Raw genomic sequence first — 14,344 nt, forward strand, 5'->3', positions numbered from 1 at the left:
TCTATAGACGGTAGCTGATACAGTTTTATTGATGTAATACTAACTGTTCATTCTCGCTTAAAATAATCAATTATATTTTATTAAGCAAGAAATTATACTTTTCAATAATTTCATAATAAAATTTATAGTTATTTGTGTAACTAGTGCGCAAAGTGACAGTTTGCTGCACCGAAAGAAACGTTTACTTTTACCTTACCTGCCTACTACATGGGAAACCATAGTTGGCAAGGTATTTCCCCCCTCTTTCTTCCAACACACATAATTTTAGCAATATTGTCTTTAATGTGTTAATATCATTGTTACTGCTATTGTTTTGTTGCGTATTGTATTTCTGTGTGTTGTGAATAAATTGAATTGAATACTTAATTAAGACAGACAATCGTCAACGAATGAAAAAGCCTAAGAAATTGTCAAAATATTGTCTTTTTCATTCAATATGAATAATTAACACAATATCAACTTCTTAGCTACACAAATCGTCAACGATGTTCTCCTATCTTCATTCACAGCCATTCTAACGTAGACCTTACTAAAGATAAAATTTGAAAAACTAGCTTACCTAATTTTCACTAGCAATTATCTCCCTGGCATGATGCGTTTTCAAATGCTTGTTGTGATTAGTTTTCGTTGCCGTCTGCTTGGAACATATGTGACAAGTGAACGGCCTAAACCCGGTATGTATCCTCATATGTTCCGTGAGGTAATACCCGCGATGAAACTTCTTTCCACAAACGGTACACTCATGCTTCTTGTTCTGTTCGTGTTCCCTAGTGTGCCTCACCCAGTTATACTTCCTCAAGAACTGTCTCCCGCAGTAGTTACACGAATACTGTTTCTGGTTCTTATGAGCCCTCAGATGGTCCTGCAGATCATTCTCTCTAATAAACGACGCTTTACACGATTTCACTGTGCACTTATGTGGCATAGAACTACGTGACGCATGCACCCACATGTGCAACTTCATGTTCCATTTCGAGAAAAACCTTTTCCCGCAAGAACTACACGCGTACTTCTTCACACCGCTGTGAACAACCATGTGGTTCCTTAAGGATCCTTTCAGACAGATTTTGTGACATATATGACACTCCACGTTCTCACTGAAGCCCCTCAGTTTATACTTGCGTCCCTCCGGGATATAACGTGGGTCATGCGCTTTCCTAATATGTCTAGTCAAGCTGGCTACATGAATAAACCTGGAACTACAGAACGTGCACTTCTTCGGGGTTGGGTCGTGTTTCTCCTTATGCCAGGCCAGTTTCAGAGGCGAATGGAAAACCTCACCACAATCACAAAAATAATCCTTAGCCTTCCGTTTCTTCTTAAGGTGAGTCCTGTTCCTATGCTGGACCAGATTCGAGTATCGTTTAAACGTTGCCTCACATAGGCTACATTTATGGGGGGAATTCCCAGTGTGTGAATTATGGTGTTCCGTCAGTTTCTGGTTGGTAACAAACGATTTCTCACAGTAACTACACCGATAGGGCTTGATCTTGAGATGGCGTTTCTGGTGCAGCGTCAACCCCGAAGCGCGCATGAAACACCTACCGCATGCCTTACACTCAAACGGATGTACACGTTTTATATGGTTGTTAAACTCCTCGGCGTTGGGGAAGGTCTGATCACACGTCGCACAAGTCCGTACCCTACGTTTCACTACAACCTCCTTACGATCCGTATCCTCCTTTATATCATCCACTTTAATCGTTGGCCCAGCCTCCTCCTTGACTTTCTTCTCCTTCTTGAAACACACACTGTTGAACGGTTCGGCCGTGGCTGTACCCAAAACGCCAGCGTTGGTCGAGAACTGAATGAGACTGTGTTGGGACTCTCGAATGACCGAGATGGCTTCCTGGCTGCTGTCTGGGTGAATGTGGAGGCCTCCACTCTCCATCGCCTCGTGGGCATCCGCGTGTCCCCAGGGTGTGAGGTGGTCGTCGGTGGTGGAAGTGGTGGACGATAGAAAACAGAGCAGACAACGCAAACACAATCTGTGCCCCCTACTTGCATATTTAGCGCTTCTGTGAGCTATAAAAACAAAGTAAGGCTACAAAAGCGAATCAGCTGATGAAAAATCTTTAAAATACGTGAGCATTTGCTCCAGAGTTCAGGAGCATAAGGTAAGAGTATAAGGTAAAGCTTATTCATATAAAAATGAGCAAATGCTTTTGCTTCTACCTTTTGCTCATGAGCAAAACCTTATGCTCCATGCTCTGGCTCATGAGCATTTGCTCTGGTTTTATTCATATGGACCAATCACTTGCACATCATCTCATTATAAAATCAATATAATTTTCTCCAAATTACCTGAAACTATAAAAAACCCAATAAATAAGAGAATTGGTCATTATAAAAAATTGTTGATGAGTGGATCTCTATGAGCATTTGCTCTGGTTTTATTCATATGGGCCATTGTCTTTTAATGTGTTAATATCATTGTTACTGCTATTGTTTTGTTGTATATTGCATTTATGTGTGTTGTGAATAAATTGAATACTTTTTTAAGACAGACAATCGGCAACATTGTTCTCCTATCTTCATTCACAGCCATTCTAACGTAGACCTCACTAAAGATAAAATTTGAAAAACTAGCTTACCTAATTTTCACTAGCAATTATCTCCCTGGCATGATGCGTTTTCAAATGCTTGTTATGATTAGTTTTCGTTGCCGTCTGCTTGGAACATATGTGACAAGTGAACGGCCTAAACCCGGTATGTATCCTCATATGTTCCGTGAGGTAATACCCGCGATGAAACTTCTTTCCACAAACGGTACACTCATGCTTCTTGTTCTGTTCGTGCTCCCTAGTGTGCCTCACCCAGTTATACTTCCTCAAGAACTGTCTCCCGCAGTAGTTACACGAATACTGTTTCTGGTTCTTATGAGCCCTCATATGGTCCTGCAGGTCATTCTCTCTAATAAACGACGCTTTACAAGATTTCACAGTGCACTTATGTGGCATAGAACTACGTGACGCATGCACCCACATGTGCAACTTCATGTTCCATTTCGAGAAAAACCTTTTTCCGCAAGAACTACACGCGTACTTCTTCACACCGCTGTGAACCACCATGTGGTTCCTTAAGGATCCTTTCAGACAGATTTTGTGACATATATGACACTCCACGTTCTCACTGAAGCCCCTCAGTTTATACTTGCGTCCCTCCGGGATATAACGTGGGTCATGCGCTTTCCTAATATGTCTAGTCAAGCTGGCTACATGAATAAACCTGGAACTACAGAACGTGCACTTCTTCGGGGTCGGGTCGTGTTTCTCCTTATGCCAGGCCAGTTTCAGAGGCGAATGAAAAACCTCACCACAATCACAAAAATAATCCTTAGCCTTCCGTTTCTTCTTAAGGTGAGTCCTGTTCCTATGCTGGACCAGATTCGAGTAGCGTTTAAACGTTGCCTCACATAGGCTACATTTATGGGGGGAATTTCCAGTGTGCGAATTATGGTGTTCCGTCAGTTTCTGGTTGGTAACAAACGATTTCTCACAGTAACTACACCGATAGGGCTTGATCTTGAGATGGCGTTTCTGGTGCAGCGTCAACCCCGAAGCGCGCATGAAACACCTACCGCATGCCTTACACTCAAACGGGTGAACACGTTTTATATGGTTGTTAAACTCCTCGGCGTTGGGGAAGGTCTGATCACACGTCGCACAAGTCCGTACCCTACGTTTCACTACAACCTCCTTACGATCCGTATCCTCCTTTATATCATCCACTTTAATCGTTGGCCCAGCCTCCTCCTTGACTTTCTTCTCCTTCTTGAAACACACACTGTTGAACGGTTCGGCCGTGGCTGTACCCAAAACGCCAGCGTTGGTCGAGAACTGAATGAGACTGTGTTGGGACTCTCGAATGACCGAGATGGCTTCCTGGCTGCTGTCTGGGTGGATGTGGAGGCCTCCACTCTCCATCGCCTCGTGGGCATCCGCGTGTCCCCAGGGTGTGAGGTGGTCGTCGGTGGTGGAAGTGGTGGACGCTGTCGAGGTAGGCTTTCTAGTCGTCGACGGTTGCTGGAGGTCTAGCCCGCGGGTCTGAAATGCGAGTGAAATGTGTTTGTTATATGTTTTTCACGACATTTTTTCAATATACAAATACAGGATGGGTGAAAAGTGCGAGAACGGCTTAATATCTCATACACAAAGGTAATTGACGGTGGGTGTGATTGGGGATCCTACTCAAATTGAAAAAAACTACTTTACAATGACATTAAAAATCTGGTCCGCCATATTGAATGCAACTTCATTCTTTTAAATAGGAAGGTGGTCGTACGATACATGATTTCAATAGGGAATTTCAAGAAAAAATGAATGGCAAAAACCGCACATCGATATCTCAAACCGTTTAGAAGATATTCACATTATTAATCAATACCACTCGTGTATTTCATTTCTGATTTGAATGGTACTGATTGATAATGTGAATATCTTCTGAACGGTTTGAGATATCGATGTGCGGTTTTCACCATTCATTTTTTCATGGAATTCCGTATCAAAATCATGATCGCATGATCAACTTCCTATTTTAAAAAATAAAGTTGCATTCAAAATGGCGGACCAGATTTTTAAAGTCATAGTAAAGTAGTATTTTCAATTCGAGTTACATCCCCAATCACACCCACCTTGGAATCACTTATTTTTATAAGCTACTAAGCCGTTCTCAGACTTTTTTCTCTCTTTTCTGCTTTGAATAGTATTGATTAATAATGTGAATATCTTCAAAACGGTTTGAGATATTGATATGCGGTTTCCGCCATTCATTTTTTCTTGAAATTCCCTATCGAAATCATGTATCGCACTATCAGCTCCCTATTAAAAAAAAATTAAGTTGCATTCAAAATGGCGGATCCAAGATGGCTGACCAGATTTTTAAAGTCATAGTTAAGTAGTATTTTCAATTCGAGTTACATCCCCAATCACACCCCACCTTGGAATCACTTCTTTTTATGAGATACTAAGCCGTTCTCAGACTTTTTTCTCTCTTTTCTGCTTTGAATAGTATTGATTAATAATGTGAATATCTTTAAAACGGTTTGAGATATTGATATGCGGTTTCCGCCTTTCATTTTTTCTTGAAATTCCCTATAAAAATCATGTATCACACGACCACCTTCCTATTTAAAAAAAATGAAGTTGCATTCAATATGGCGGATCAGATTTTTGAAGTCATTGTAAAGTATTTTTTTCAATTTGAGTAGGATCCCTAATCACACCCACCGTCAATTACCTTTGTGTATGAGATATTAAGCCGTTCTCGGACTTTTCACCCACCCTGTATAATAACACAGACGAGAGAAGGGTTATGGAAGAATTATCAGAGAATCTCTCTTCTATGTTTTGCAATAAATGGCATTAATCAGAGCATTCAAGTCCTGTCATACAAAACGAGACTCTCAAATTATCAATATGACTATAACCATAGAGAAACAATAGCGTAAGTAGATATCCCATGGTATAGGGCGTTCATGTCGCAACTTTTACTGGTATCTCAAGTCGATTACTATCGATTATTGTAGATTTTTACTGCTTTGGCCGGGTGGGAGTGTATGAACGGCACACTAAAAGAGACTACCAGCGTCACACACCTTTTTGGGAAAGAAATACGTGGACTATCGGCTAGAGATAACAGTAAAAGTTGCGACATAGACCACTACCTCCGTAAACAAAGCCATAGTGCATTCTGGTGACGTCAGTACAGGTAGGGCTCCTACACCAATAAAAACATTAACTGATATGGATCAGCTGAAATCAACGAATTGTTGAGGGTTAAGTGTAAGAGAGGGCTGACTGCACCCTCCTAGGTCAAAATAAAGGCAGTCATTCAATTCAATTTTTATTGCTGTAGGAGCCCTACCTGTGCTGACGTCACACGAATGCACTACGGCTTTGTTTACGGATGTAGTGCACAAACGCCCTATACCATGGGGTATCTACTCAAGCTATTGTTTCTCTATGCTATAACTATTCTAACTCGGCCATGCTATACAATTTGTATTGTTTGCTTTGGTGAAACTGAATTTTAATTTGAAACTGACACTCACAAATCACAAACCAGTTTTAAGGCTGTGCAAAGGCTAAAAATAAACTTTCTACTCGTGATATTTTTCAAAGTTTTTCGATTTGTATATCATGAAGCTATCAAAATGAAAAAGTTTTCTCAGGAAAACATTTTTTTCCGATCATTACTTTTTGAGATATGAGCGCCTGAAGTTTGAATTTTTGGGACAGAACATTTCAAATTCGGTAAGATATAGATCCATGAGATTTATAGGATGGATTCCTCATGGTTTTGTTGATCTAGTAAAACAAAAATTTTCTGAAAATATCAATTTTTGAAAAAGTTATTCAATTTACCAAAAATAACTAAGCAAAAAGTTATTTTTGGTAAATTGAATAACTATCTTAAAAATGGATATTTTCAGAAAATTTTTGTTTTACTAGAACAACAAAACCATGAAGAATCCATCCTATGAATCTCATGGATTTATATCTTACCGAATTTGAAATGTTCTGTACCAAAAATTCAAACTTCAGGCGCTCATATCTCAAAAAGTAATAATCGGAAAAAATGTTTTCCTCAGAAAACTTTCTCATTTTGATAGCTTAATGATATACAAATCGAAAAACTTTGAAAAATATCACGAGTAGAAAGTTTATTTTTATCCTTTGCACACCCTTAAAAGCTCTGCATTTCCATTACTTCAGCCAAACTCTGAGGTAAATTCAAACAGAATTGAATGTTAAATTAAACCATACCATGACAATAAAACTGAAATAAACTATTTGGAAATACAGAACCCCCCACAACTAGATACAATGTAAAAATGTAATATTTTTTGTTAAGTAAAATGTGGTACTGCCGACAGAGGATAAGGCCCAAGCCACACGAAGCGTTTTCAGACGAGACGGCAGGGCAGGAAACTCTCTGATTGGCTGATTATCAGCTAATTCCCGAACGCCAACCCAATCAGCTGATAAACAGCCAATCGGAGAGCTGACTGCATGAGCTGAGGACTTGCATGACAAATTTTCATGTTCATCATGCTTGTCCTACCGTTAGTGGTCAGCCTATACTTCAACTTATACAGTTCTACTTTGCTTAATATAATCTGAACAAAAGTTCAACGTGCACTATATTACTGTTAGTTGTACTTAAATTTCAAACATGAATGATGTATAAATGAGATGTAAAAATACATTGTATTTATTTATTTACAATATCTCTTTACAATACAACCTATGGCAACCTCATATATATCTTTTCTATGTAAAAAACTTAAATATATAGGCCTATCATATAAATTCTATAAACTCAACAAAATATTGAACATCAAAAACTTGAAAATTGTATATCATGCCTTAGTACAATCGGTTTTACAATATGGGGTGCAGCATTTGATGTACACCTGAACAATCTCTTCATTGCCCAAAAAAATATTATTAAAACCATTTTGAATAAACCGAGATTATACCCCACTCATCTAATTTTCCAGGAATTTCATGTATTCACAGTTAGACAACTCTATGTTAAAACTTTACTTAAATACTTATTAAAAATAAAAGCAAATTTCCTAAATTAAATAAACATGTCTACAACTTCAGACCAAATATAATAGAAAAATTTCAAATTTATCCTACAAAGTTAACTTTCATTAGAAGACAATTGATTTACACAAGCAGCAAATTAATAAATGCAAAACCTTTTGATTTAAATGATAAAATATCAAAGAAGAGCAAAACAGAGTGGATAAAAGGTGAATATTTCTTCACTTTCAACCTACCACTGTGATTAGTTTTTTTTTCTGTTTCAGTTTTCAGTTTAGTATTTCTCTGAATTCTGACCTTTTATAAATTATCAATATAGGTGTATTCTACTTTGGACCACATTTTTAAAGTACCTATATTGATTTAAAGTATATTTTGTGTCTCTACTTTGGTTATGAAGCTTTTCGTTTCAATTTCTAGTTATTTTAAGGATTTTTTTCAAGCAACTCTCACCAGCGGGCAAAGATTTTTCTTTTTGTTGGTGAAGCCTAGAAATTTTATAATTGTTTTTTTCTGCTCTCATGTATAGGCCTATGCATGTATGTGTAATATTGTATTATGAACAATTTATGTTTATTGTATGTGTAAATTATTGTTTGTTTTCTTTTTGGCAATAAATGAATTTGATTTGAATACTAATTTATAGTATTGTTTTCTCTAATTCTAAAACTTTTCTAAAGAACGGTACAACATTTATTGAAACAGACTTGATGTTGAACCAATTAACTACTCTTTTCATTACCATAAATAATGACTAAGGCTTCATATAGGTGGAGCCCGCAATGGGTAAAAATTACTTGAAGAAAATTAGAAAATACGAAGCAGAAAATATTGACTCCGGCTGGGATCAAACTGGAGACTTTCAGTTCCAGAATCATGCACGCTGACATTGCGCCAATATTATATATTTTATTATTACTTAGTTTCAATAAATGCTTTCGTATTTTTGTTAGTAAATTTCTAATGTATGAAACTAAATTTTGTTTTTCATTTGTGAACTATTTATATGAATTTGGCAATAAATGAAATGGGAGGATTGATGATTTGATAGGAGTTTCTCTTATGTAAGCTATTTAGGACAAGTTGAATAAATATTAGTTTAAATCATTAAAATTAACTAATAATTAAAAATGTAAATAAGCATATTACCATTCTCAGTAAATTGAGAATCTTTAATAAAAATTCAAAGTTGATCAGTTCAGTACTTCAGAAGTAATGATTCGTCAAACAAAATATCCCTATCTTTTCTGTAGTAAATCTTGAGTCATTTATACATATAGTAAGGATGATGTGATAGACTTTGTGACTAACAAGCCAGGTGTCAAAATTAGGTGTATAAACTCACTACTATACTCTGTCCAGACTGCGATGAGCGCCGGAAGATTAAGCCGACCCTCGCTCCTCCACGCGCAGACACACACGCGCCATTGATATACTATGTATACCACTTAGTATATTTATTTTTTTTATTTATTTATTTATTACAATTTAGTTGCGTAAAGCCACACATTTTTGAGCAAGGCTCAAGTGGCATGCAACATGTCATGTTCAGGATCGGGATCCTGAGAATGCGTTGCAGCACTCCTCTATTGTATAGGGACATGCCTCTACCAATGTCCTGGTTATCTTAGATAGAAACACTTTATAACCACCACACAACCTAATACCCTCCGGAATACAATTATAAAACTTCAATCCTGAGTAATACAGTCCTTTTTCAAGCAGAGAGAGTCTATGAATTGGGAGCAAACATGCATTTCTACCTAGAGTTCTGTATGCATGATTAATTCGGTCGACATTGAAAATTTCTAAATTCTTGAACACAAAAGAAACCACTTCCAAGATAGCTGGAACAGAAAGAAGCTGGAGTCTCCTGAGTATAGGTTTACAGGAAGAAGAAGGACTCACTCCCTCAACAACCCCAAGTGCTTTTTTCTGCATTTTGAAGCATGTGTTCAAATAGTTCCTTCCTGACCCCCAAAATAGAATACTAAATCTAATCAATGATAGGAAATATCCATGATAGACCCTTAGAGCTGTCGTAATATTTGAATTTGCCTTTACAGTTCTCAGAGCGAAGAGAGCATGGTACAGTCTTTTTTGGAGCTTTTCCACGTGTCTATCCCACTTCAAGTTCCCCTGCAGTTCCACCCCCAAAAATTTTGTTTTTTCAGAAGCAGGATAGTCCCATCCCATTACCAGTGGATCATTATCATTCCCTCTTGCAGAAAACTTCACAACATTGGTTTTATTCATATTTAACTTTAATGAATTATCTTTGAACCACCTGTTGATCTGTTCAATCTTAGCTTTCTCCATGACTTACTGATTATTGTTACCTTTAACCAAGATTGTTGTGTCAGGTAGACAGACAGACCATCCCTTTACTCATACACACAAAAGGAGACTGCGCTTGTGTGTGTGAGTAGTAGGAGGGTCGGCTTAATCTTTCAGCGCTCATCGCAGTCTGGACAGAGTATACACACACGTTGATTGAGCCCATGCGGCTTTTATTTCCATGTATGCATTTACTCAACAATTCCTGTTTGAATTTAAGATTACTAACCTGCCAAATAGAGCTGCTACTAGTGGTGCCATGTCCTGACAACTCGCCCCTGGGCGGCATCGACTCATCAGTGTGGATATTCAGGGGCGGCATACTCAATCCCGAATCATCCACCAGCTCGCTATTATCATCATCATCATCGTCACGATGGAAGTCATATCCTGGCAAAATGTACTCGTCATGCCGCAGCGGACTCCTAGCAGGCGTACCCAGGTCACGGCGGACCCGCACTGAATACCCACTAGATGCTGGAGAGTGGGGAGGTAGATGTTGCGACACTTCTGCATCACATTTGTCCGCAAACACCGGGCTACCAGGCGTACTTGCCTCCTGGTAGCTCCTACCAGGCGTACTTCCTCCCTGGTAACTCCTACCAGGCGTACTTCCTCCCTGGTAGCTCCTACCAGGCGCACTTTCTGCCCTACACATCGGACTACCAGGAGCATTTTGTTCCCCATATATAGAACTACTGTTGGACGAATTTCTTTCCCTATGTATTGAACTACCAGGAGCATCGTTGTGATACTGTGGCTCATTTTGGGCATATATTGGTGTATTATAAACAGGTCTACTACCAGGGGTATTGATTGTTTGTACATAAAACGGACTACTCATTACAGGAGCATTACTTGTTTGTACATACACTGAGTTACTGGGAGATTTGTTTTGGCCATAAACTGTTCTACCAGGAGACTTATTTTGTAGATAAACTGGCTCTGCTCTAGGTGGACTGGTCTGGTCCAGATACATTGAACTATTGGAAATGATTTTCTGACTGTCAGTTATCACTGTTCCAATATTCATCACTTGACGTTCCACCTCCTCCTCATTTCTATAAGTCAGTTCAGTATTTCTTGCCACATCATTAGCAGCATGTTGTTGGAAGTTTAAGTTTTCCAACTGTGGATACTGAAAGTTACGTTGGTTGGCAACTTGACCTCCTTCTGCATTGCCATTATTCTGACCATGATTGGAAGCACCCGTTTGATGTGCTTGTGTGGTGGGGGTTTGTTGGTAGGAATTGAAGAGACTGATACCCAAGGGTGTTGGTGGGGCAGCAAATTCTGCGACCCTGGTAGCAAACTGTGGAGGTTCTGGCAGCCTGGTAGCAAACTGTTGACCTTCTGTGACCCTGGTAGCAAACTGTTGTGTAGGTTCTGGCAGCCTGGTACTAAATTGTGGAGCTTCTGTGACCCTGGTACCAAACTGTGAAGGTTCTGACAGCCTGGTAGGCGCTGGTGTCATCATGATGAGCTGCGGCGGAGGAGGTAGACAGCTGGGGTCCACAAAACTGGTGGTGGTGCTGCTCAAGAACTGCTGGTGGTAGAGTATGGAGGTGAGTTGTGGAGGGGGCGGCGGAGGCGGAGGCGGTGGTGGTGCAGGCGCCATTTCGACAGCCAAAAGTGGTGAGTCAGCAGCGATGACATTTTTGGTTGTTATCCGGGCCAGAGCCTCAACCACCTTTGCCTTGGGGTGTGTGTGGAGATGCTTGCTGAGCGACATCCCCTCCCGCAGGAAGAGTGTGCACACTGGACACGCCATTTGAGGCATCCTGCAAACGAAAACAAACACTGTTATATGAATTGTAGCGTACACACTGGACACACCACATGAGGCATCCTAGCAAAAAAAGCAAACTAATCTTTTTGAATTGGAGTGTGCACACTTGACACAACACTTGAGGCATCCTGGAAACAAAAACAAACACTTTTATTTGATTAGGAGCGTACACACTGGACACACACTTAATACCTCAAGTATAGCAACAAAAGCAAACTAATCTATTTGAATTGGAGTGGACAAACTGGACACACACTTGAGGCATCATAGCAACAAAAGCAAACTAATCTATTTGAATTAGAGTGGACACACTGGACATGCTACTTGAGACATCCTGGAAAAAAACACTTTTAATTGATTAGGAGCGTACACACTGGACACACACTTGAGGCATCATAGCAACAAAAGCAACTAATCTATTTTAGTTGGAGCGTTCACACCAGACATGTCACTTGAGGCATCCTGAAAACAAAAACTAACACTTTTATTTGATTAGGAGCGTACATACTGGACACACACTTGAGGCATCATAGCAACAAAAGCAAACTAATCTATTTGAATTAGAGTGTACATACTAGACATGTCACTTGAGGCATCCTAATCTATTTGTATTGGAGTGTACACACTGGAAATGTCATTTGATTAACATTGGTGTTGCTATCTTCTGTTGTTACCCCCAAGCTGAACGATACGCTCCCGTAACACAGCCATTAATCTAAGTGAGAATGCCTGTAGTGCCACAGTGAGGTCCACGTTATAATGGCAGTATTTGTTAACATTGGTGTTGCTATCCTTGTCTATCATTCGACAAAGCAGATAGCCCTATCCATTTGTAACTCCTTAACATCGCCAGATCGTTTTTCAACTATGTAGAATTATAATTCATTAACAAAATATCAATAAAAAAATATCAAATCATTGAAAAATATATTTTCTAAAAAAATTCTCGTTCATGGCGTTTTAGATTATAGTGACGTTCACGTTATAATGGCAGTGTTTGATTAGCAATGGTATTGCTATCCTTGTCTATCATTCAACAAAGCGGATAGCAATATCTCTTTCTCGCTTTGGTCTGTTGCCAGATCGTATTCTAACAATGTAGAATTAATAATTAATTAACAAAATATCTCATCTCAATTATGAAATTATTGAAAAATATAACTTCTTGCATAATAAAATATGCCTAATTGATTATTTAAAACGAGAATGGAGAGTTAATATTACATGAATAAACCTGTATCAGCTATCGTCTATAGAAGGCATTGACATGACAGAGGATCGGCAACGTTGTTCTCCTATCTTTCTCCACTGCCATTATAACGTGGACCTGACTATAACAAATAATAATATAATGAGAATCGTATAGAATCATACTTTTAGAAAATTACATGATGAACCCCTCCAATTATAATAAATACATCAATATTAAGATACTCTGCTAAATAAAATATATTATAAACAAATAATCATGAACATAAAGAAGTACAGGACTGATGGATTGAATCATAGACCTACATTTCTGAGATTTTTAGATGGTGAACTCCTTTATTAGGAGATATTGTATAAATATGAGGTAGGGAGCCTACCCTATAAAATATAAACAAGGTGAACTCCTTAGTAAATTAAATAGGTTCATTGATTCTCAAATAGGCTACCAAGTATGAAAAATGAAATATCTTTTAGCATTAACTATTAAAGAACACTGTAACAGTAAGAATTAAGGATTAGTGAAAACTGAAAACCCTGACTATTCAAGTTCATAAACGTTTTCAATCATTAATACTTTTATTTTTATGTAGGCTGCTGAATACAAAAAATAGGTCTAGGCTGAATTATATGCACAAACAATTCAAGGACTCTTCAATCTGTAGCAATAAAAATGACTGGTAAAGTACCACACGTAAATAAAAGAAAAGGATAAGTATAAAACTACACATGCTTTTGCTATTCAATAAGTGAATTTCTTATAGTTATTTTATAATAATTATGTTAACACCCAAAGTAAGGTAAGGAAAGGTTAGTTGTAGTCTGTCACAAAACCTATCAAATAGAGCAGCCTTTAGTGGCATCAGTACCTAATATTTGTACTGTCAATATTAAATAGTAATGACATTTTAGCTATAAAAATAGCTAAACAAAAATAGAATAAAATTTTTATTGAAAATAAGCTAGTGGACACTCCAATCAGCTGAACAGCTAATTATTTAGTCAATTTCTAACAGTATTTGATAATAAATCAATACTTGAGTACAAATAAACTTTCTAAACATCTTAAATTAAATATATTTGTAAAATAAATTACAAAACTTACCTCCCGATTTTTTTGACAGCCTAAAAAAGATGAAAAATATCCACAATCAGACTAAACAGCCATGTTTTATTTACTTTTTGTCTCTGTCTGCTGCATTCTTGCTCTCACTTCTTCATGATGAAGGTCTACCAACTTTACGCACTCAATCAATTTCTTTCATAAACTTTTAGAAGAACGTTTTAAGCTTGGCAGCCAAAAATATTTACTAAAAAATATTGATGAATACAATAAATTATTCATTATATTTCTTAGGACTACAATGAAACGGGAACCTTCTTTTACTAGTTTTAATATTCTCCGCAAGGAGCTCTGCTATACCTGACATTCAAAAGTGGCGGACTATTTGAATGA

The 14,344-nt window shown here is 38.0% G+C and overlaps 2 protein-coding genes across 3 annotated transcripts; both read right to left on the reverse strand.

The window, feature by feature from the left end:
- Positions 1–211: 211 nt before the first annotated feature.
- LOC120351087 (zinc finger protein 271-like) lies at positions 212–1,950 on the reverse strand. Its single transcript, XM_039427054.1, has one exon. The coding sequence runs from the start codon at positions 1,889–1,891 to the stop codon at positions 560–562; it is 1,332 nt and encodes a 443-aa protein (XP_039282988.1). The 5' UTR covers positions 1,892–1,950; the 3' UTR covers positions 212–559.
- Positions 1,951–2,460: 510 nt separating this feature from the next.
- On the reverse strand, positions 2,461–14,130 carry LOC111044678. 2 transcript variants are annotated; one of them, XM_039427045.1, is made up of 4 exons: positions 13,994–14,130; positions 10,497–11,674; positions 10,123–10,466; positions 2,461–4,046 (listed from the first exon to the last, which is right to left on the reverse strand). In XM_039427045.1, the coding sequence occupies exons 2-4, from the start codon at positions 11,671–11,673 to the stop codon at positions 2,595–2,597; spliced, it is 2,973 nt and encodes a 990-aa protein (XP_039282979.1). In that variant the 5' UTR covers position 11,674; positions 13,994–14,130; the 3' UTR covers positions 2,461–2,594. The 2 variants fall into 2 exon arrangements, with proteins under 2 accessions (XP_039282979.1, XP_039282975.1); XM_039427041.1 differs by having other exon boundaries at positions 10,123–11,674.
- Between the last annotated feature and the right edge of the window lie 214 nt (positions 14,131–14,344).

The sequence above is a fragment of the Nilaparvata lugens genome, chromosome 1 (assembly GCF_014356525.2).
Source record: "Nilaparvata lugens isolate BPH chromosome 1, ASM1435652v1, whole genome shotgun sequence".
In the NCBI taxonomy this organism is placed as follows: Eukaryota; Metazoa; Arthropoda; class Insecta; order Hemiptera; family Delphacidae; genus Nilaparvata; species Nilaparvata lugens.